The 23,679-nt window shown below is 46.8% G+C and overlaps 1 protein-coding gene across 3 annotated transcripts; it reads right to left on the bottom strand.

Moving 5' to 3' along the window:
* Positions 1 to 184: 184 nt before the first annotated feature.
* Positions 185 to 23,508, bottom strand: LOC114583729 (UDP-glucuronosyltransferase 2C1-like). 3 transcript variants are annotated; one of them, XM_028705135.2, is made up of 6 exons: positions 22,597 to 23,508; positions 12,582 to 12,730; positions 9,094 to 9,225; positions 4,254 to 4,341; positions 2,223 to 2,442; positions 185 to 1,215 (listed from the first exon to the last, which is right to left on the bottom strand). In XM_028705135.2, the coding sequence occupies exons 1-6, from the start codon at positions 23,315 to 23,317 to the stop codon at positions 936 to 938; spliced, it is 1,590 nt and encodes a 529-aa protein (XP_028560968.2). In that variant the 5' UTR covers positions 23,318 to 23,508; the 3' UTR covers positions 185 to 935. The 3 variants fall into 3 exon arrangements, with proteins under 3 accessions (XP_028560968.2, XP_028560969.2, XP_028560967.2); XM_028705136.2 differs by lacking the exon at positions 22,597 to 23,508 and adding an exon at positions 18,563 to 19,536; XM_028705134.2 differs by lacking the exon at positions 22,597 to 23,508 and adding an exon at positions 15,574 to 16,888.
* Positions 23,509 to 23,679: the final 171 nt, after the last annotated feature.

Below are 23,679 nucleotides of genomic sequence, written 5' to 3'. Positions count from 1 at the left end.
GGCCTCGCTCCTATTTTGCTAGTCATGGTGAGGGTCAAGCAGCTAGTCAGGCACCCAAATCTGAACTGCAAGCATTGCAAATCTTCTGAGGTTTTACTAGACATTTCCAAGTATACTGTTGCTAACATAAAGGCGAAAGTTGCTTTAAAATATATATATTCCCTATGATCCTGAGGAAACTGAATTCTACACCAATATCATTTATTCCAGTCCTGAATTGAAGTATGCGTGCAGCTCTATCACAATGGAAAAAAACCATAATTCTTAAGAATTACAATATTAATAATTTCAGCAGATGTGCAATTAGACACATTTTTTCCTGGATCACTGTGTCATTATTGGAACGGCTTCGGTGCGGACTATCCAGCATGTGGGACTTAAACATTAAATTTTGCATTTTCAGTCCATTGATTCCAAGCGGATTCAGGCATGACTAGTGTCTGTTGGATCGTATCGATTGTGCACGTGCTGTACTCCAGCAGCAGGTGACAGATGTCCACAGGAAACCTTGACTGCTGTGTTTCAGAAATAAACGGTTCTCGATCTTGAAAAGGGCCACGTTGTTTATGCAATTTCCCACTTTAGCAACACTTAGATGTATATTTTGAGAGATTCATAGAGAGTGTCACTGCCTCCAAATAAAAAGGTTCTGTGCTACTTTGCCAGGTGTGGAGTTTACAGAATAAGCTCAGTTCAAAACAAAAACGAGCGATCTCGAAGTGTGAACCATCATCAATACATTACTCACTCAGGTGCTGAATGGAGCAGAGTTAAGATTGGCTTGCTTGTACATCCGTTTGAGTTGAAAAGTGTGGCAAAAAAATTAGAAGTTTTAGGTGCAGTTTTCATAAAGGGGGGGTGGGTATTAACATACCGAGTCATGAGCATGCTGAATAATGCAGGCCACACAACGATGGCCGGGTCCCAGGGGTAAGTTACTCTGTTTTTGTTTTCCTAAGGACCCTGCCACATTTCCGACAAAAAAATGAGCAGCATTTAACAGCAATGAATATGAAAACTGCCATGCAACCGATCAAGAAGGCAATGACGTCCAGGGAGTGATATTGGTACCAGGTCAAATGATGGGCAGCTGCTCTCAAGTGCTTGGCACCTTTGTGGCGCATGACAAACTCAATCCAAAAGACAGCCCGGTCCAGTGGCTTTATCGGTTGGTCGTGGTGGATCTGTGACAGTCTCATTGCATTTTCCTTATATCTGGAGGAAGATAGAGAATCAAGAACAAATTAATATAGAGCCAGAACTCAAAGGACGGCAGTCTTTAATTGCTCCCAGGATTTAAAAACAAGACTGTTGTGGCAGCTTACTAACTAATGTATTATGGCAAGTAACACAGGGAAATTAAGGGAAGACATTGCTCTGATTTGCCTATAACTTCTGCTGATTTTCTTAGGCAAGTGGCCTTGTGAATGTTCCAGAAACATGCTATGTGCATTTTGTAGACTGGTAGCGTAATTTGTTGCAAAAATCTGAATGAGTGACTGACTGGCACTCGAAAATCATAGACTGAAGAGATTGACTACCGTTGCAGTGTTACTTTTGGCTCCATAACCCTATGGGGGACTGAATAAAAGGAGATATACCGTATTTTTCGCTCTATAAGACACACCAGACCACAAGGCGCACCTAGTTTTTGGAGGAGGAAAACAAGAAAAGAAAAAATTCTGAATCTTAGCCAGAACAGCAAGAGGGATCACTGTGCAGTGACAGCAGCAATCCCTCTTGCTGTTCTGGCTTCTGGGATAGCTGCGCAGCCTGCATTCGCTCCATAAGACGCACACACATTTCCCCTTACTTTTTAGGAGGGAAAAAGTGAGTTTTATAGAGCAAAAAATACGGTACTTTCGGGGTCGTCTGCCCCTCAGACTGAGGGCATGAGGTGTTTGGGGGCAAAAGCCTTTGAGTTCCGTAGTAGAACTCAAGTCAGAAAGTCAGTAGTAGAAATGTCAGAAGGTGCTAGATTCAAATGTGGTTTTGGCAAGAGAAAATGTATCCCAACGTGGTAGAAGCAAACACTTGTGGCAAAAAGATGACCACAGCAGGGCAGGAGGAAATGGGGCCAGGTGGGAATGGGCTTGGCTATAGAATATTAATAATATGTGCTAATGATTTCTCGGCTACATTTTTCTCTTCCAAAACCTATTGCTGAAGTACCTAGCTTGCTCTAGGCATGGTACAGAGAAGGCGATCTGTGTCTCACTCACGTGGCATTGTGAATGACAGTGTTCACGGCATCCACTAAGTCTTCTGTCTTCATTGTATGAATGTCCAGCTGTACAGCCATCCCCTTTGCCTTCATGTGCACAACGTTATCGGGTTGGTCAGCAAACATGGGGATCCCAACCATGGGAACACCATGGTAAATAGCTTCATAAATCCCATTGGTTCCACCGTGTGTTATAAAGGCTTTCGTCTTGGGGTGTCCTGGAATGGGAAGATGGGTAAAATGTGATAAGGAATCATTCATAAATTTCCCCATCTAAGTACCCCCCCCCAAAAAAAATTTTGATACCACTGCATACTTTGTATATGACATGCTATTTTTTCACTGGTTCCAAGACCCCAAAATGCCTAATTTCGTTGAAATATCCGTTTACATTTCCCCATCCTATACAGTCGTACCTTGGTTTTCAAACAGCTTAGTTCTCAAATGTTTTGGCTCCCGGACGCTGCAAACCTGGTAGTGATTGTTCTGTTCCGGTTTCCAAACTATTTTCTGGAAGCCGAACATCAGACACGGCTTCCGTAGCTTTCTATTGGCTGCAGGAGCTGGTTTGAGAACGTTTTGGAAGTCGAACAGACTTCCAGAACGGATTCTGTTCAACTTCCAAAGTACGACTATAGTGGTTTATATCTTTTGATTACCATGATCGCCCATATTTTTCTCAACTAGTAGTGAGTTGTTGAGAAAAATATGGGCGATCATGGTGATCAAAAGATATAAACCACTAGTAATCACTTGGGAGTTGGCGACACGGGTGGTGCTGTGGTCTAAACCATAGCGCCTAGGGCTTGCCGATCGAAAGGTCAGCAGTTCGAATCCCTGCGACGGGGTGAGCTCCCGTTGCTTGGTCCCAGCTCCTGCCCACCTAGCAGTTCAAAAGCACGTCAAAGTGCAAGTAGATAAATAGGTACCGCTCTGGCGGGAAGGTAAACAGCATTTCCGTGCGCTGCTCTGGTTCGCCAGAATCAGCTTAGTCATGTTGGCCACGTGACCCAGAAGCTGTCTGCGGACAAACACCGGCTACCTCGGTCTATAGACCGAGATGAGCATGCAACCCCAGAGTCTTCCATGACTGGACCTAACGGTCAGGGTTACCTTTACCTTTTTAGTAGTCAGTTGATACCTGCTGAGACCTCCAAACTATCACAACTCCAGCTGCTGATAACATGAGACCAGAATAATTATAGTAACTTGTTGGCATCTGTCTGTCTCAAGAAACAATGGAGTGCACCCCTGGGAGTGAAGTCAAAGCGTTGGAGAATCACAGCGCCTATTGTGGCAGTAGAGACCAGTACAGTGGTACCTCAGGTTAAGTACTTAATTCGTTCCAGAGGTCTGTCCTTAACCTGAAACTGTTCTTAACCTGAAGCACCACTTTAGCTAATGGGGCCTCCTGCTTATGCCGCGCCGCCGGAGCACAATTTCTGTTCTCATCCTGAAGCAAAGTTCTTAACCCGAGGTACTATTTCTGGGTTAGTGGAGTCTGTAACCTGAAGCGTATGTAACCCGAGGTACCACTGTAGTTAATGTTGTAAGTTATGAGTGTCTTGACCCTTGCAGCTGTCCCATACAAGGCTAAGACCTGCAACTTTGGTGTTAACCAGCACCACGCTCTAACCATCAGAGATATCCATAGATGACAATGCTTTTTAAGATCTGGACTCCATCTAATAAAAGCAGATTATTGCAACTGATTACTGATTACAGCATTCAAGTTTAGTCCAGTTGACATGCAATCCCTTAATATCGCCATTCACACACACACACACAAAATGTGTTTCTAGAACCCAAGGATTTTCAGCGCTCAATCACAAAATAGCGCTTTCTAAAATGGATGAATTTTGCAGTCACCCAAATTATGAATAGTTGGAAACGGGTTTTCAAATACATTTTGTGGGTTCCACAGTGCTTTGCGTATGTAGTTTCCAACATGGAAATGCAGGGGATGTATTTCCTAGCAATTGTCAGAATGGAGCAATGAAGCCAATGTTTGCAGCATAAGATCTCTCACCCAGAAGGTCGTTTTGTGGGATCCAGTCATAAAGTCTGGTGTTGGCTCCTAATGTGTCTGGCCTTTTTCCTTTGTAACGCCAGAGAACCTGGGATTTGGGGGGGGGGGGGGGAGCGGGGAGAAATGAAAGAATAATTGCAAAGATGATTAAGCTTGATGCTGGCCCACAGGTTATATTGACCTTTTATCAACACAAAGGAAAGGAAAAAGATTAAAAGTTAAAACATTGAGCATGAATACAGCTAAAGCCGAACATTTTTTTTTAGCACATTGCTTAAGTATATGCTTAAATGCTCTCTATAAAAACCAGTGCTTCAGCAGTTGTGGTATTTTTTTTTATTTCTTTATTTTTTTGTCTTTACACAAAAAACAACCAGTTTTCTTTTTGAAAAGCTCAAATATGTGCCTATTTTAAATGGCCAACAAGACTTAAGTTCTATTCTGTTCATTGAACTATTAATATGTGGCACCGTGGTTGAGATTGTACCCAGTCCTAGACATAATGATGTTTAATTAAAATGTGAGTAGTATACCTATTTATATTATGCCTTACATATTTTATTTAGCTAAACTTTCTCCAGTGTTATTTTATGTCCCATATTGGTATTCAATGGACATTTACTCCCATGTATCTTTTCCCAGAAGAATTAGTACATCATTTGCGAAGTAACTTTTGCCTCTCGCCCACTATGTTAAAGGGAAGTGTATGTGTGTGTGTACAAATATATAAATATATATAAACAGCTTCATATTTCAGAGAAGTATAGCATTCTGAAAATATCACAAACAAAAGTCAAATGCAAAAATAAGGTTAAAATTCCACATTTGATAGCAGCATAGATAGCAATTGCATACGATCATAGAGTTGGAATAGACCACAAGGGCCATCGAGTCCAACCCCCTGCCAAGCAGGAAACACCATCAGAGCACTCCTGACATATGGTTGTCAAGCCTCTGCTTAAAGACCTCCAAAGAAGGAGACTCCACCACACTCCTTGGCAGCAAATTCCACTGTCGAACAGCTCTTACTGTCAGGAAGTTCTTCCTAATGTTTAGGTGGAATCTTCTTTCTTGTAGTTTGGATCCATTGCTCCGTGTCCGCTTCTCTGGAGCAGCAGAAAACAACCTTTCTCCCTCCTCTATATGACATCCTTTTATATATTTGAACATGGCTATCATATCACCCCTTAACCTCCTCTTCTCCAGGCTAAACATGCCCAGCTCCCTTAGCCGTTCCTCATAAGGCATCGTTTCCAGGCCTTTGACCATTTTGGTTGCCCTCCTCTGGACACGTTCCAGTTTGTCAGTGTCCTTCTTGAACTGTGGTGCCCAGAACTGGACACAGTACTCCAGGTGAGGTCTGACCAGAGCAGAATACAGTGGCACTATTACTTCCCTTGATCTAGATGCTATACTCCTATTGATGCAGCCCAGAATTGCATTGGCTTTTTTAGCTGCCGTGTCACACTGTTGGCTCATGTCAAGTTTGTGGTCAACCAAGACTCACATGTACTGCTCTCAAGCCAGGTGTCCCCCATCTTGTATTTGTGCCTCTCATTTTTTTTGCCCAAGTGCAATACTTTACATTTCTCCTCTCAGACATCACCATTAACTGAAATCACGTAAGGGGACCATAACGACAACTACTATTTATTAAATTTGTTAGTCATTTTATCTTGCACAAGACAACCCAAAGCAACCTACAAACAAAGCAAAACCCCACATAAAAAACTAGAGCATTAAAATCCCACCCATTTCTAAAAAGCCATAGTTGGTTAAAGGGCATCCGCCGCCACAGAAGAGACCTGTTCTTATGTTGCCACGTTCCAAACTTCTCATGGAGGGTACGCATGGAGAATATCCTCAGATGATGATCTCATTCAGGGGTTGGCAACCGTGCACTGTCTTAAACTGGCGCGGAGCAGAGTGGGGACCACCTTCCATGATGCTGGCTGGCTTTCCATTGGCTGCAGGAGCCTCCTGCAGCCAATGAGAAGCTGCGCATGCCTCCTCCGCACCAGAAGGAGTGCCAGAAATAGCGTCTGTGCATGCAAGCGCACTCCAGCCCACTGCAGCATCTGCGGGACCATGAACCAGCCCAAGCCACAAAAACTTTGCCAACCACTGATGGTTGGTTCATATGGAGAGAGGCGCTTCTTTCAGTATTGTGGTCTTGAGGTGTTTAAGGCTTTATAGGTCAAAACCCAACACTTTTAGTTGGGCCTGGAAGCTAACTGGCAGTCCATGAGGTTGGACCAGGATTGGTGTTATATACTCAAGCCATCTTGCCTTGATGAGCAACCTGGCTGTGGATTCTACAGAGACAGCCATTTCCCCCACACCCAGTATGCAAGCAAGTTTTTATCCATGGGTAGGCAACTCCTGCCCACCTAGCAGTTTAAAAGCATGTCAAAGTGCAAGTAGATAAATAGGTACCACTCCGGCGGGAAGGTAAACGGCGTTTCCGTGCGCTGCTCAGGTTCTCCAGAAGCGGCTTAGTCATGCTGGCCACATGACCTGTACGCCGGCTCCTTTGGCCAATAAAACGAGATGAGCGCTGCAACCCCAGAGTCGGTCACGACTGGACCTAATGGTCAGGGGTCCCTTTACCTTTAGGCAACCTAAGGCCTGGGGGCCAGATCTGGGCTAATCGCCTTCTAAATCCGGCCTGTGGACAGTCCGAGAATCAGAGTGTTTTTACATTAGTAGATTGTGTCCTTTTATTTAAAATGCATCTCTGGGTTATTTGTGGGGCATAGGAATTCGTTCATTTTTTTTCTTCCAAAATATAGTCCGGCCTCCCACAAGGTCTGAGGGACAGTGGACCGGTCCCCTTGCTGAAAAAGTTTGCTGACCCCTGTATTTTATCAGTAGTAGGAACACCCTAGCCTCTCCCGCTTTCTTCCCAACTGAAGCATTGTGTTCACTTTTCCAAAATCCAGCATACAACTTATATATATATATATATATATATATATATGCAGGTTTTGGTGTCCTCGGGTATCTTCCCGTGTAAAAGTTGGGGTGTCTAGGCGACGTTTCGACGAGGTCTCACTCGTCATCTTCAGGCTTGTGCTTTCGGCTTCTTGTTACTGGAACAGAGCAGGATCTCAGTGTTTGAGTTCCTATAAATACTGTAGAGGAGGTATGGTGTATGTGCCTTTTCTTCTTTTGTTCCTTAATTGCTTGAGGGATATCTTGAGTGATTTCTTGAGTGATATCCTGAGTACCACTTAGGTGGGTCATTAGGTGTGGATTAGTTGCTAAAGCCTTTGTGTCTTGACCTCTTGAACTTTGTGAAGAGTTTTTCTGAGAAGATGGGTGTACTACATTTAGTTGTGCTCTGGCTTGGCTTCGTGTATAGGGGCGAGCTGTGGTTTTGTGGCCTGTGCCAGCCAGATCTGTGTAGGGATTGCAGGGGGGTGCAGCATCCGGAGGTGCCACCATGGTTTGGCTACTGGATGGTGTCTGTAATTTATCTGTGGAGAGGGTCTGGGTTTGGGTCTGGTGTGGTTGATTGGTGATGGCGTTCTGTGTGCCTCTGGATCTGGTGTCAGTTTTTGTGGGGAGGGCTAATTTCCAGATGTCTGGCAAGCGGGATGTGTCGTCACGCTTGTTCATGTTGTGAGGGTGTTTCTCTATCTCGATGGCTTCCATGATTATTCTCTTGTGGTGATGTTCCATGTTAGAGAGCAATTTGGAATCTGCAAAATTAATTTCGTGTCCTGTTTCTTTCATGTGTTGGAAGAGAGAGGAATCCTCCATAAACACAATATCAAAACAGCCTTTTGCGCCAACCAAAAAATAGCCAATATCCTCAGAAACCCCAAGGATAAAATCCAGTTGGAAAACCAAGGGGTCTATGAAATACCCTGCAAAGTCTGCCCAGCCACGTACATTGGACAAACAAACAGACGAATAAATGCACGTATCGCAGAACACAAGAATGCCGTCAAAAAAGAAGAAAAAACTTCCTCTCTCTTCCAACACATGAAAGAAACAGGACACGAAATTAATTTTGCAGATTCCAAATTGCTCTCTAACATGGAACATCACCACAAGAGAATAATCATGGAAGCCATCGAGATAGAGAAACACCCTCACAACATGAACAAGCGTGACGACACATCCCGCTTGCCAGACATCTGGAAATTAGCCCTCCCCACAAAAACTGACACCAGATCCAGAGGCACACAGAACGCCATCACCAATCAACCACACCAGACCCAAACCCAGACCCTCTCCACAGATAAATTACAGACACCATCCAGTAGCCAAACCATGGTGGCACCTCCGGATGCTGCACCCCCCTGCAATCCCTACACAGATCTGGCTGGCACAGGCCACAAAACCACAGCTCGCCCCTATACACGAAGCCAAGCCAGAGCACAACTAAATGTAGTACACCCATCTTCTCAGAAAAACTCTTCACAAAGTTCAAGAGGTCAAGACACAAAGGCTTTAGCAACTAATCCACACCTAATGACCCACCTAAGTGGTACTCAGGATATCACTCAAGAAATCACTCAAGATATCCCTCAAGCAATTAAGGAACAAAAGAAGAAAAGGCACATACACCATACCTCCTCTACAGTATTTATAGGAACTCAAACACTGAGATCCTGCTCTGTTCCAGTAACAAGAAGCCGAAAGCACAAGCCTGAAGATGACGAGTGAGACCTCGTCGAAACGTCGCCTAGACACCCCAACTTTTACACGGGAAGATACCCGAGGACACCAAAACCTGCATTCCTGTACCCGTGAAAATCTACGAAAGCAAATATATATATATATATATATATAAAAAAACAGCACCAAGCAGGCATCCAAAAGAACATACCTTCTGTGGAAGCTGGCTGAGGGCCAATGCGATCATGTTCCCCTTTTCCTCTGTTAAGTTTTTAATCATTGAGCCCAGGGAGAAGACCACAATGCCATGTTCTCCTGAACTCTGGACAAATTTTTCCATTTCCTATTAAAAGGCAAAAGCAATTAAAAGTAACGTTCCCTCTGCTGCCTGAAATGCGTACATGACTAGCTGTGGTAATCCATTTTTTCTTGGCTTATTTTATAAGTTGTGCTGTAATAACATCCTGAACATTGGCCGTGCTGACTGGGAAATGGGAGAGATCTTCTAAGTAAAGCAGAGTGTCTAATGCTTGGAGCACACCAATGTCTGGAGGGCCACAGGTCCCCAACCTCTGAGAGAGAGAGAGAAAAGAATAAGTAAAATGCAGAAGACAACAGTAGTGAGGAATTTAATTTGTGGTCCTCCAGTGATTGTTGTATTCTCCAGCTCCCCTCAGTCTCAAACACCATGGTCAATGAGTAGGAATGAAGAGAGTTGTCGCCCAACACGGTCTGCAGTTCCTGCTCCCCCACCTCTGTTTTAACCATAGCTGCCAACTTACAGATTTGAAAATAAGGGACCAGCAGCCTCGAAAATAAGGGATCAGCAGCCAAAATAAGGAATTTTCCAAGCACAGGTATGTTCAACTTCTGAACCCCTCCAAGCTAAAGGCAGAAAGCCCAGCCAGCAGCCAAACAAAGCCTCAAGCGGTGGTTCCCACAGCGCAGCAACCCGGCAAAGGGGATGCAGCAAGAAAAACCACTGTCACCTCTCCGCTGGGAAGCGCTGAGCACAGGCAACGCAGCCGATTTGATCGGCACAAGGCATGCAAGCTCCACCCCCCAGTCATTCTTAGATTCCTTATTGGGTGAGCAGCGCAGCCAAGCAACACAGTTGGAGCCTCCCTCCTCCCTGGCCAGCAGGGAGGGAGGGAGAGGAGCTGCTTCCTTTGAAATTTAAGGGACATCGTTTAAGGGACATTTAAGGGACATCCATCAATAAGGGACAGCAGCGGGACACAGCTGTCCTGCCAAATAAGGGACAGTTGACAGCTATGGTTTTAACTGTTTGGTAAGTTCTGTGTTTGACCAGATGAAAAGCCAAAGAAGATTACCAGTTTAACCTACAAAATATGTGAAGCAATTGTGAGAAAGATACATTTTTGTTTAATATCAGTGGAATTCCATCATTCATCATAAGGTGGCAGTGTCCCCCAGCAATACATTAAATTCATCTTCCAATTTTTGAGAATTACCGTACCTTGAGAGATATACTACTATTACTACTAATAATAAATATCAGGCTTCAGTTAATGAAGTGTTTTTGTACTACTAAGCCTATAGTATTTACGATGATAACAAGGACAAAAACTGCTTCTCCTTCCTGTTACGGTTGTCAATCGAAGTATTAAATCTTGGGAACATATTTTATAGCTTTGTGAATTGCAATTCATATATAGTATTACTCTGCCTTTGTCAACTTGCCTTATTTGACAAGTTGAATCTAATCTACCTTGTGTGTGTGTGTGTGTGTGTGTGTGTGTGTGTGTGTGTGTGTGTGAGAGAGAGAGAGAGAGAGAGAGAGAGAGAGAGAGATTGGGGAGGGAATTAAATCCCAGTAAACTGGTTGGCTAGCCCTGAATATAATAATGACAAGAAGATCAATATCAATACCTGGCCTACTTTATCAGTTCTAAAGTCCTAAAGGGGAAATGATAACTAAGGTCTTTCCTGGAGCTGCCTACAATGGACTGTTGTTTCACAGAGCCATTCCTGCCCCCTGGTCTGAAGCCTGTTTCTTGGGGCTGTGTGGTAAGAGTGGCCCTTTAGAAGAAGAAGAGGAGGAGGAGGAGGAGTTTGGATTTGATTTCCTGCTTTATCACTACCCGAAGGAGTCTCCAAGCGGCTGACATTCTCCTTTCCCTTCCTCCCCCACAACAAACACTCTGTGAGGTGAGTGGGGCTGAGAGACTTCAGAAAAGTGTGACTAGCCCAAGGTCACCCAGCAGCTGCATGTGGAGGAGTGGGGAATCAAACCCGGTTCACCAGATTACGAGTTTACCGCTCTTAACCACTACACCACACTGGCTCTCCACACTGGCTCTCTTTAGCTGCTGAGCTACTGACTTGAGGGCTGTCCTAGCACTCTGATGGCTCCTAGGCCCTATTCCCAGCCTTTTGCTGCACCCCAGCTTGCGCTTAAATATGTCTAGGACTTGAGTGGGACTGACATATCTCTCCACTCCACTTTCGGAAGCAAACGTGATGCTAGCAGGTTAATCATCTGCAGCCCGCAACTGCAATCTCTTTGCCACTTCTAGAGAAATCTGAAATGGACTGAAACCCAGACCAGAATCCATCCCCACATAAACATGGGACACAATCCATGTCTCTCCACAAGCTCCACTGGGATGAACACAAGATAGCCCTGGCGTCCTCAACCTTGGCCCTCCAGATGTTTGGGACTACAATTCCCAGCATCCCTGACCACTGGTCCTGCTAGCTAGGGATCATGGGAGTTGTAGGCCAAAAACATCTGGAGGGCCGAGGTTGAGGAAGCCTGAGATAGAATGTGTCCTCTGTGTCAGATCTGTCCATCTTCCAGGCTTCCACTCTGAATGTCACCCCTGAATTTGCCCCTAAATAAACCTTCAGATATGGATGCTGTGAAACCACCAACTACCTCAGATTTGGAGCTGATATTCATAGCAAGCCCATGAAAGAAAGCCATCCTCCTCCACATATACGTAATTAAGCGGAAGAAATGGAGACAGTGAGAGATTTTACTTTCTTGGGCTCCATGATCACTGCAGATGGTGACAGCAGCCACGAAATTAAAAGACGCCTGCTTCTTGGGAGAAAAGCAATGACAAACCTAGACAGCATCTTAAAAAGTAGAGACATCACCTTGCCAACAAAGGTCTGTATAGTAAAAGCTATGGTTTTCCCAGTAGTGATGTATGGAAGTGAAAGCTGGACCATAAAGAAGGCTGATCGCCGTAGAATGGATGCTTTTGAATTATGGCACTGGAGGAGACTCTTGAGAGTCCCATGGACTGCAAGAAGATCAAACCTATCCATTCTTAAGGAAATCAGCCCTGAGTGCTCACTGGAAGGACAGATCGTGAAGCTGAGGCTCCAATACTTTGGCCACCTCATGAGAAGAGAAAACTCCCTGGAAAAGACCCTGATGTTGGGAAAGATGGAGGGCACAAGGAGAAGGGGACGACAGAGGACGAAATGGTGGATAGTGTTCTCAAAGCTACCAGCATGAGTTTGACCAAACTGTGGGAGGCAGTGGAAGACAGGAGTGCCTGGCGTGCTCTGGTCCAGAGGGTCACGAAGAGTCAGACACGACTAAACAACTAAACAACAACAACTTGTCCTCGCCACCACACGTCCTCCCCTTTCCTGGTGGTGTTTTGTAGGAGAACCAGGCACGATTACCACGACCAGTTGACAGGCAAAGGAGGGAATTACCTCTGGCAAAGCCTTGGCTGGCTGGCAGTGCAGACCCCCCACAAATTCAAAATTGGGTAGGAAAGGCCGCGGGAATTCAAAGTCCCAGTAGGTGCGAATCAACCAGATCTCTGCTTTCCCCATCACTTCACATAATGTTGTGGGTCTCCCTGTTTAGTGAGAAAAAGGAAGGGGGTTAAATTCAGCTCGACTCTTCTTCAACTGCTTTGGCAAACTTGCTTCCAGAAATACTGTGGTTCAGACATTACATTTCAGCAGTGTAAGGTGCACCTGAAAAAAGAAGACAATAAATGTGAACCACAACAGGGGGCTGAGCTTGCAGAAATGAATGTACTGCACATGCTTGCTTGTTAGGATTGGCTTTGGCTCCTTGGTGGATACTCTTTCAGAGGCACACCCAAGCTCACAGTTGAGTAATAGTTGAAAGAACCCATTGCTTCAAAGTCAGTGTTGATAGCTGAAGGCACATCACTGTTGTTTCCAAACTGCTTAGATCAGCTTTTCCAACCTGGCTCCTTCCTGAAGTTTTGGACTACAGAGTCCATCAGCCTCGGCCAGCATGTCTGCACTGACTGGGGCTGATGGGAATTGTAGTCCAAAACCTCTGGAGGGAACCAGGCTGAGGGAGGCTGGCTGAAGCTGCATTTCTCAGGGTTTTTGAGACCTTATGGGCAAATTCTCAGTGACCCACTAGGAAAGAGTTTGGAATGAACCATCTTGAATATTTTTTTTTTAAGAAAAGGGAGGAATAAGAAACACCTAATACAGTGGTACCTCGGGGTACATACGCTTCAGGTTACATTCTCCACTAACCTCCGCTAACCTCGGGTTAAGAACTTTGCTTCAGAATGAGAACAGAATCGTGCTCCAGCGGCGCGGCAGCAGCAGGAGACCCCATTAGCTAAAGTGGTGCTTCAGGTTAAGAACAGTTTCAGGTTAAGTACAGATCTCCGGAACAAATTAAGTACTTAACCCGAGGTACCACTGTATTGAAAAGGAAACACAACGTTTATTTTTCAGGAAGGATCACTTCCTGCTCACAGGTCATTCCTATATATCTCACACAGTTGTTGTCTTCCACTGCCCCAGTTCTGTCATATTTCTCCCATTCTTCTGCTGCCAAAAACATTCCCAGTGCCCTCCTGTGCTTACGATGAAAGCAAAAGATGAGCAACTCAGGATCAGACCGAAGTCCATTTAGCCCAGCCTGGTGTTTGCAGCAGTGGCTGGGCAGATCTGCTTCTAGCAAGTTTCCAAGCTGGGCATGAAGGCAATGCCTCTCTGCTTCCCTCTCTCCTTTCCCAGCACCTGGTGCTCAGGGATATATACTGTACCACCTTCAAACATCTGGTTGTTCGTTGAGGAGGGCTGAGTTAGCCTTCGCATCTCTTTGGTTACACTTTTTAGAATGCACCCCTCAAGAGTCCAGTATCTCGGTTGGCAGGTGTCAGGAGCCGGTCGGCAATAAATCACACGGCGTCAGTAAAGTTAACTCTTTATTCAAGGAAACAGGGTCGGCTCAGGAGGCCAGGCCTACTGAGCACAGCAACTCTTCCCGGTAGATCTTGCCCCTGTGAGGCCATTCCCTTCTGTGTGTCCCCACCTTCCCAACAGCTCCCTTAGTCTCCTCCTCCCCTGGGTACTTTCCAAGCAATCTGAGCATCCACCAGCATGCCCATCTTTGCCCCATCCTCTTCATACTTCTTCTGGTTCTGGGTGACCAGGCGGGAGGGGAGCTGGTCACAGCAGGAGGGGGAGACCCCCTGGTTTCTTCAGCAGCCTGCCTCATCTCTGGCTTCATGGTCCTCCTCTTCTCCAGCCTCCACTTCTGCCTCTGAGTCTGAACTGCTCTCTTCCACAGCCTCTTCCTGCTCACTAAACCCTGTTGTCTCTTCAGCTTCCAATACCACCTCCTCCCGGTCTGCTTCCTCTAACCACTCACTGCCTTCCCATCCCACCCCCCCCCCCGGGCTCTGAGCCTTCTTCCTTTGGGGGTTTCCCAGCTGGTGCCTCCCACTACTCTGCATCCAGCCAGTCCGTGACACCAGCCTCAGCTTCCACTTTATCACAGCCCACTTGCTGCCACTTGGCTCCTCCCCTGCTGCTGCCAGCAAGTAAACAAACCCGGAAGGGGATGGCTCAGTGCTACTGGGATCACAAGCCAGCCTCAAACTGCTGCTTGTTACTGGTTTTATGACTCCTGGCTTGTTTAAAGTCAAATGAGATGAGTCACTGTTGCTCATGCCATGCATATTTCTCTGTCCCGTTATCGTCTGTGGTCAAACAGGTTTTGCAATCTTTTCCCGCGTACTTCAAAGCTCCACAAATCAACAGCAAACAACAGCAGCACCCTGTTGGCCAAAGATGATAACATTTTCAACTTTTCGGGGTGGAAGCATCAGAAGATAGGAAGCTGCCTTGGTCCATCTTGCTCAATTCTGTCCACACTGACTGGCAAGGGCTGTCCAGGGGTCTCTCTCACAGCTACCTGGAAATGCTGAGAACTTTCTGCATGCAAACCTGATGTTCTGCCACTGAGCCACAGCCTGCCCCAGAGCATCTGACTGTAACTTTGGATAAATAAAACCCTGGCCCCTCTGAAGAACAAAAACCCTACAGTTTGCCTAAGGTAAAGGTAAAGGGACCCCTGACCATTAGGTCCAGTCGTGACCAACTCTGGGGTTGCGGCGCTCATCTCGCTTTATTGGCCGAGGGAGCTGGCGTACAGCTTCCGGGTCATGTGGCCAGCATGACTAAGCCGCTCCTGGAGAACCAGAGCAGCGCACGGAAACACCGTTTACCTTCCCGCCTATTTATCTACTTGCACTTTGACATGCTTTCGAACTGCTAGGTTGGCAGGAGCAGCGACCGAGCAACGGGAGCTCACCCCGTCGTGGGGATTCGAACCGCCGACCTTCTGATCGGCAAGTCCTAGGCTCTGTGGTTTAACCCACAGCACCACCCGCGTTTTGTAAAGTTTGCCTACACTTACCTAAAATCTCTCTGTAATATCGATCCCACTCACTTGCCAAGGAATACAGGAAAAATCCATCGCTGAAAGCATAGAAGAGGACATTTTTCATCCTCTCAACAAAGCTCATCCTGTCACTCATCCCTCCAGTGCTGGCACCGACATAGGAAGGAGGAGCAGGGAGTTGTCCACAGAGTCTCTCCATGCTGTTGCCATCTGAGAACCGAAAAGTGTACAGAAAGGGGATTCCGAGCAACTCAGCCAGCAGGTCACCGCAAGGTGTCAGTGGGTCGGAGATGAGGACATTAAAGTCCTCCTTCCTCAGCATCGCTATCCGTGTCTCATTGTAGAAAATGCTGTCGCAGACCTGTTTAGACACTTCTTCGAAGGAAGCAACTAATTCTCTCATCTTCTGCATAGCTTTCCAAAAGGGGAGCGTGGGCAACTCGTACGTCGCTACATCCAGGAATTTCTCCACAACAGCCAACACCTCCTCTTTGGTGAAGGTCACGGGCAGGACCTCAATGCGGTAAGAGGAAGACGATGCCTCTTTCGGATCGATCAAGTAAGAGGCTGAGGGTATCAACACCGTCACTGAGTGGCCCCTCAAGGCCAGCTCATTGAGCATCATCTTTATGTTAATCCAGTGGCTGCCATCTGTGGGCCAGACAAGAACTTTCCCACCAGAACTGGTGCCCCAACAGCACACCTGCAGCCAGAAGAGGATGAGAAGCTTGTTCCCCTGCATAGCGGCAAACAGAAACGTTTCCCCAGCAGAGGTACAATGACCCCAAGCTGATGATTGCACAATTAAATAATGAGTCTATTTGCCCAGCCCTAAGCGGAGCAAAGATCCTTTATGCGATGAGTATCAATGGCATGTAACAAATCCCGGAATGGACTGCTTCAATACAGTACCTTGGTTCTCAAATTTAATACCTTGGTTCTCGAATTTAATCCATTCCGGGAGGCCATTTGACTCCCGAAATGGTTCCAGAACCAAGGCACGGCTTCCGATTGGCCGCAGGAGCCATGGAAGCCACACTGGACATTCGGCTTCCGAAAAACATTCGAAAATCGGAATAATCACTTTCGGTTTTCAATCGTTCAGGAGCCAAAACATTTGAGTTTAAAGGCATTTGACTCCTGAGGTTCCACTGTATAGGCTGTTCAAAAAGATAACGTCAAGTCACTCCCTCTACTAGATTCTTCATGTAATATACAGCTCGTTTCTGAAGCTAGGCTCCCATTCACAAAAGGCAGGAAAACTTCATCACATTTATCACCCTCTCTTCATTAATAAATAATAATAATAATTTTTTATTTATACCCCGCCCTTCCCGGTTCAGAAAACCAGGCTCAGAGCAGCTAACAACAAATTTAAAACGCTTAATTGATGCCACAAAAAACAGCATAAAAAACAGTATAAAACGTGAACAATAAAATTCAGAATTCAAAAATAAGTTAGGGGGGAAATCCATCCAATAAACATTAGATGATCACCAGGGCTAGCTGGCTAAATTAGTCCTATTTGGGCCAGTGAGGAGACCAGGGGAGAATTAGCTGTGGGATCCCAGAGCGGGTAATCTTCATAAAAAGGAGAGGGGGAGGGAAGGAAGGGGAATAAAAGATCAGGCTAAGTTCAAATTGAAAGCCAGGCGGAATAGCTCTGTCTTATAGGCCCTGCGGAAGGAAGTTAAATCCTGCAGGGCCCTGGTCTCATGGGACAGAGCATTCCACCAGGTTGGAGCCATCACTGAGAAGGCCCTGGCCCTGGTGGAGGGTAGTCTGACTTCTTTAGGGCCCAGGACCTCTAAACTATGATTATTCGTGGACCTTAAGGTCCTCTGTGGGGCAGACCAGGAGAGGCGGTCCCATTGCTGCACTGCTGCAGGCAGTCTCAGAGTGGAGAACAATACTTAAAACTGAGCCGATACAATAAGACACAGCTAAATATATCAGGGAAGATAGACTAAAGGATTCCACCCAAGGCCTGATACCACCAAAGTTGTGACGTTTTGCTACGGGAAAGGCAAACCTGCCAATGCAGGGGAATTCCTTTCTGGCCCTTCAACAGCGACCTTGACGTAGCAGCGCCCGCGTACCAGCGGAGAAAAGGTTAACCTGCAAAAGAAGTCTTAACTGAGGGTGGGTAGGGTGGGAGAAGCTCTGGAGCCAACTGACGATTCCCAGGTAAGGTCCTCCCCCTATTGTGTGGGCAGGTAGTCCCTCCCCCTACCTGGCCTGATCACCTTGGCAACGCCTCCCCAGGCGGGATTGGGCAACTGGCTGAGGTAGGCAGAGACCTCCAGGTATCCCACCTGGGGGGAGGCGAAGCCAAGCCTGTGCCAATGGTGCCACATAGGGTCCAGGGGGCTGCGCGCAACCACGCAAACGGCGCCCCCCTTTAATGTGGGGAGCGGTAATTGTGGAATGCTCTGCCCAGGAAGTGGCGCTGTGGGTTAAACCACAGAGCCTAGGACTTGCCGATCAGAAGGTCAGCGGTTCGAATCCCCGTGACAGGGTGAGCTCCCGTTGCTTGGTTCCTGCTCCTACCAACCTAGCAGTTTGAAAGCACGTCAGAGTGCAAGTAGATAAATAGGTACCACTCCGGCGGGAAGGTAAACAGTGTTTCCGTGCGCTGCTCTAGTTCGCCAGAAGTGGCTTAGTCATGCTGGCCACATGACGTGGAAGCTGTACACTGGCTCCCTCGGTCAATAAAGCGAGATGAGCGCCGCAACCCCAGAGTCGGGCACGACTGGACCTAATGGTCAGGGGTCCCTTTACCTTTACCTGCCCAGGAAGGCAAGCCTAACACCATCACTATCCCTGCTTGGTTCCCTAAATCCCCAGTCCATCTCCCCCTTCCACTCCAGTGCTGGAGCTAGACTGCGTGAAGGACCAGGCAAAATAGAGAGCGAAGCAATACAACAGACATGTCTCCATGCATCAGACCTTACTGGTACGGATGTCAAAAATACAGTAACCGAAACTCGGAGCAGGATCTTACCTAGAACATCGCTATAGAACTGATGCCAGTCTCCATAGAGAACTTGATGGTAGAGGAAATCATTTGAGAGGTAGAAGAGCATGTTTTGGAGTCGCTCCATGAAGGACATCCTGTCTGTTAGCGCCTTCATGCTTGCAGGCACATAGGATGGAGGGGCTGGCAATCCTCCACAAAGACGCTCCACTGTGTTTGCCACAGAGAATCGATAGGTGTATATAAATGGGATCCGGAGTTTCTGAGCCAACAGTTCTGCACAAGGATAGAGTGGGTCTGCAAGGAGAACATCGAATCCAGCTGATTCCATCTTCTCCAGCAGTTTCTCATTCGTCACAGCCATCTGACAGAAAGTTTTCTGCCGATGCATTGTCACAGTTACGATGTCAGACAACTTGTTGAAAAACTCCCAGTAAGATAGTTCATGAACATCATACGTCATAAAATATACTAAGTTCTGCAGCAGATCTTCCATCTCTGCCCTTGAGAATGGAGCGGATATCACTTCTATCTGGAAAGGAGAAGGTTCACTGGGGTCAATTTTCCGGAAGAATGAAGGCAGGAGCACAGTCACTCGGTGGCCTCTGGCTGTGAGCTCATTCGTGATGAATTCCATATTGATCCAGTGGCTGTCGTCTGCCGGCCAGATGAGGACATTCCCACTGGAGGCTGAGCCCCAAAAGAACACCCAAACCACGGAAAACACCAGCAGCCATTTTGCAGCCATTGCGTCCTGGCTTTCCCACGCTTGATTCAGAGAGCTCCAAGGTGGTTGTGACAGGCTTGGGCTTATGCAGGGCACTCCTCTAATCTGTGCCTCTCCTCCCTGTTTCACCTTTGCCGTACTTTGGCACAGAGTTCGTCAAAGCAAAGGTGGTTTTCTGCTACAGCAAAATCCTGTTACATAGCATGATCCTGTCGAAACGTGGGTTCATGATTCTTACTCCGCCTAGTTACGAAACAGCCTCTCTGTTCAATATACACTTTTGTTTGTCTTACTAGGAATTACTCTCAGGTAACCTCTCTATGGGGACGCGGGTGGCGCTGTGGGTTAAACCACAGAGCCTAGGACTTGCTGATCAGAAGGTCGGCGGTTCGAATCCCCGAGACAGGGTGAGCTCCTGTTGCTCGGTCCCTGCTCCTGCCCACCTAGCAGTTCGAAAGCACGTCAAAGTGCAAGTAGATAAATAGGTACCGCACCGGCAGGAAGGTAAACGGCGTTTCCGTGCGCTGCTCTGGTTCACCAGAAGCGGCTTAGTCATGCTGGCCACATGACCTGGAAGCTGTACGCCGGCTCCCTCGGCCAGTAAAGCGAGATGAGCACCGCAACCCCAGAGTTGGCCACGACTGGACCTAATGGTCAGGGGTCCTTTACCTTAACCTCTCTATGTGGTCCATAATATTCTCACACAAAACTTGAAGCAAATGAAATGGTTTTCCTATAAGCACAGGATTGGAGAAACTTTTTTTGCTTGTGGGACCATAGTTTCTTCTGGACAACTGTGAACAGTGGCAGATTGAGGGCAGCGTGACCAGTTTCCCAGCACTGGTCAACCATGCCACAGGGGGCATCGCAGGGCTTTGCAGCTATGGCGTAGTTGCACCTGCAGATGGAAGGTTGGAGGTTGTGATGGATTTTGGCCTCTCGCAGGACGCCGCTGAAATTTGAAAGACCAAAGTCCACACCTACCGTAAATATCAGCCTCAAATGCAAAGGTATTTGAGCAGACTCGCTGATATTAAAGAATCTAAGGTAGTCCGTCATGTCCATTAAGCTCAATAGGTCTACTCTGAGTAGGGCTAGGTCTAAAAATCTCTGGCAACCCAATATCCTTTGTTGCTGAGGTGCTAGGGCCATTCCCAGTGGCTCTGATGACCTCTAAAGCCTACAATTAGACACATAGAGAGTGTTTCTAGCATACACAGGTGGGGAGATGCATGCCAAGACAGAGTAAAGATGGCTATTGGCCAAGACGACATTCTCCTGCAGTTTCGTGCAGCAGATGAGGATGCAATCTCTGTGGTGCTAGTGGTTAAATCATAGAATCATAGAATCATAGAGTTGGAATAGACCACAAGGGCCATCGAGTCCAACCCCCTGCCAAGCAGGAAACACCACCAGAGCACTCCTGACATATGGTTGTCAAGCCTCTGCTTAAAGACCTCCAAAGAAGGAGACTCCACCACACTCCTTGGCAGCAAATTCCACTGTCAAACAGCTCTTACTGTCAGGAAGTTCTTCCTAATGTTTAGGTGGAATCTTCTTTCTTGTAGTTTGGATCCATTGCTCCGTGTCCGCTTCTCTGGAGCATCAGAAAACAACATTTCTCCCTCCTCTATATGACATCCTTTTATATATTTGACCATGGCTATCATATCACCCCTTAACTCAAATGAATCAGTGTCAACTGCTAAGGGATGCTGTGCAAGGAACAAGATTATGTGGGTAGTCGGTTTCACAAGGCAAGTCTTGTATTGTCTCCAGTTAGTTACATCAATAGGGCTAGGGGTTGTTGTTGTTGTTTAGTCATTTAGCCATGTCCAACTCTTCATGACCCCATGGACCAGAGCACGCCAGGCACTCCTGTCTTCCACTGCCTCCCGCAGTTTGGTCAAACTCATGCTGGTAGCTTTGAGAACACTGTCCAACCATCTCGTCCTCTGCCGTCCCCTTCTCCTTGTGCCCTCCATCTTCCCCAACATCAGGATCTTTTCCAGGGAGTCTTCTCTTCTCAGGAGGTGGCCAAAGTATTGGAGTCTCAGCTTCAGGACCTGTCCTTCCAGAGAGCACTCAGGGCTGACCTCCTTAAGAGCTAGGGCTAGGGGTAGTCTTGGGTGAAGAAATGTCAAGGGTAAGAATTCACTCCTGCTCTCAGAGAACCTAAGCCTCCCTCACCTGGGGTGATGCCTCTGCCAGAGAAGGAAGCAGCAGTGGCAGGCTGGCCCCCTGGACCTGTAAAGATGAGCAGGTCCTCAGGCAGTGGGAGGTTGCTCACTGCTGGGCTGTCAAGTACAGGAAAATCCTGGCTGGCTCATAAGAGCACCCCTCTTTCTACCTTGTCCTGAGCCCAGCACCTTCCAACTCAGGTCTTTCCGCCTCTTGTCCGCAGGAGCACCTCCTGCGTTCTTTTACGCTCCACCTCCTGTGCCTCATCAGACCACTGAAAATGGTCCTGACTTCACCAGTCTACCATTCCCTCTCACCCCATCAGAGCGCTTCGTGGATCCAGCCAGCAGCTAGGCCATAGCTGTCAACTTTCAGATTTGAAAATAAGGGATCAGCAGCCTCAGCTGTCCCGGGGACAGTCTACAGGATATCTAACAATCCGGGATAGGAGCAGGAAGCAGCAGGAAATGGCACTGGAATAAGGGAATTTCCCACACAAAAAAGGAAAGGTTGACAGCTATGAGCTAGGCAGGATCACCGTAGGGGGTTACAGGTAGGGATGCTTGACAGTCTCATTTGGTCCGTGTGGACCAAACCAATTCACACTTTCGCAAACCACCGCACAGAATGGAACAGAACAGCTAGAGTCAGATATCGCACCTCCCAGAATTTCATCATGTAGTTTTTGGCTCAAGCAAGGCATAAAATACTTGTTTTTAAATTGTAGCCCAAAACGTGGAAATATAAGCGGATACAGGAAATATAAGCAGACGTTATATGAAATATGGTAACAATGTGCATCTCTGCTTGCATTTTAGTGTGATATATCCACAAATTAGCAAAAAACAACTACTTACATTTCTGCACTGTTCTTCTACAAAGTGGGGATGCAGAGTTCAATGGTAGCATCAGAGAGAGATGTACAGGTAAGGGGAGCTGAAACACCTTTTTCTCTTGCACAAGCTTCATACCCCATGCTCAGTTACCTAAATTCTGCTTTCCCTGCCATCTCCCACCTCAACACTGGAGCTGGACTGGGTGATGGACCAGGCAAAAATGAGGAAAACCACAGGACAGAAATGTGTATGTGAAACAACACTTTTTGATGTTGATGTCAAAAATACAATGACCCGAACGAGGAGCGAGCTCTTACCTAGAACATCACTATAGAACTCATCCCAGCCTTTATATTGAACGTGCTGGAATAAGAAATCTTGGAAGAGGTAAAAGAGCATGTTTCGAACCCGCTCTGTGAAGGACATCCTGTCTGTTAGTTCCCCTGTGCTAGCAGGCACATAGGATGGAGGGGCTGGCATACATCCACATAGACGCTCCACTGTGTTTCCAAAAGAGAATCGATAGGTGTATATAAATGGGATCCTGAGCTTCTGAGCCAACAGTTCTGCACAAGGAATGAGTGGATCTGCAAGCAGAACGTCGAAACCAGCTGATTCCATCTTCTCCAGCAGTTTCTTATTTGTCACAGCTATATGACAGACAGTTTTGTATCGATCCATCACGTGTGTTACTAAGGCATTCAACTTGCTGAAAAATTCCCAGGAAGAAAGTTCTCGGATCCCATAAGTGCATAGATGTATGTAGTCCTGCAGGAGATCTTCCATCTCTGCCCTTGAGAACGGAGCAGATATCACTTCTATCGGGAAAGGGGAAGGTTCACTGGGGTCAATTATCCGGAAGAATGAAGGCAGGAGGACAGTCACTCGGTGGCCTCTGGCTGTGAGCTCATTCATGATGAATTTCAAATTGATCCAGTGGCTGTCGTCTGCCGGCCAGATGAGGACATTCCCACTGGAGGCTGAGCCCCAAAAGAACACCCAAACCACGGAAAACACCAGCAGCCATTTTGCTGCCATTGTGTCCTGGCTTTCCTCCACTTGATTCCAGGCGATCAAAGGTTACTGTGACAGGCTGGGCTTGTTCACAGCACTCCTGAATTTCACTGCTCTCCACCCTGCTTAAACTTTGCCGTTCTTTGGCACAGAGACTTTCCAAGAAAGGAAGGTTCTCTGCAGCAGGAAAATCCTGCTGGGGATAACATAGCATAGTTCTTTTGAAATCCGGACTCCTCCTACAGCCAGTAACAAAACAGGTTCTCTGCTCAGTGGACAAGTTTGTTTATTTCTCCAGGAATAACTCTGAATGAGTCATCCAATGGCTTCAGCTAAACTCTCCATATGGCCCATAATATTCACACCTAGAGCTCGAAGCATATGAA

The sequence above is a fragment of the Podarcis muralis genome, chromosome 13 (genome assembly GCF_964188315.1).
Source record: "Podarcis muralis chromosome 13, rPodMur119.hap1.1, whole genome shotgun sequence".
Taxonomy (NCBI): Eukaryota; Metazoa; Chordata; class Lepidosauria; order Squamata; family Lacertidae; genus Podarcis; species Podarcis muralis.
This window is presented reverse-complemented; position numbering and strand designations above follow the sequence as displayed.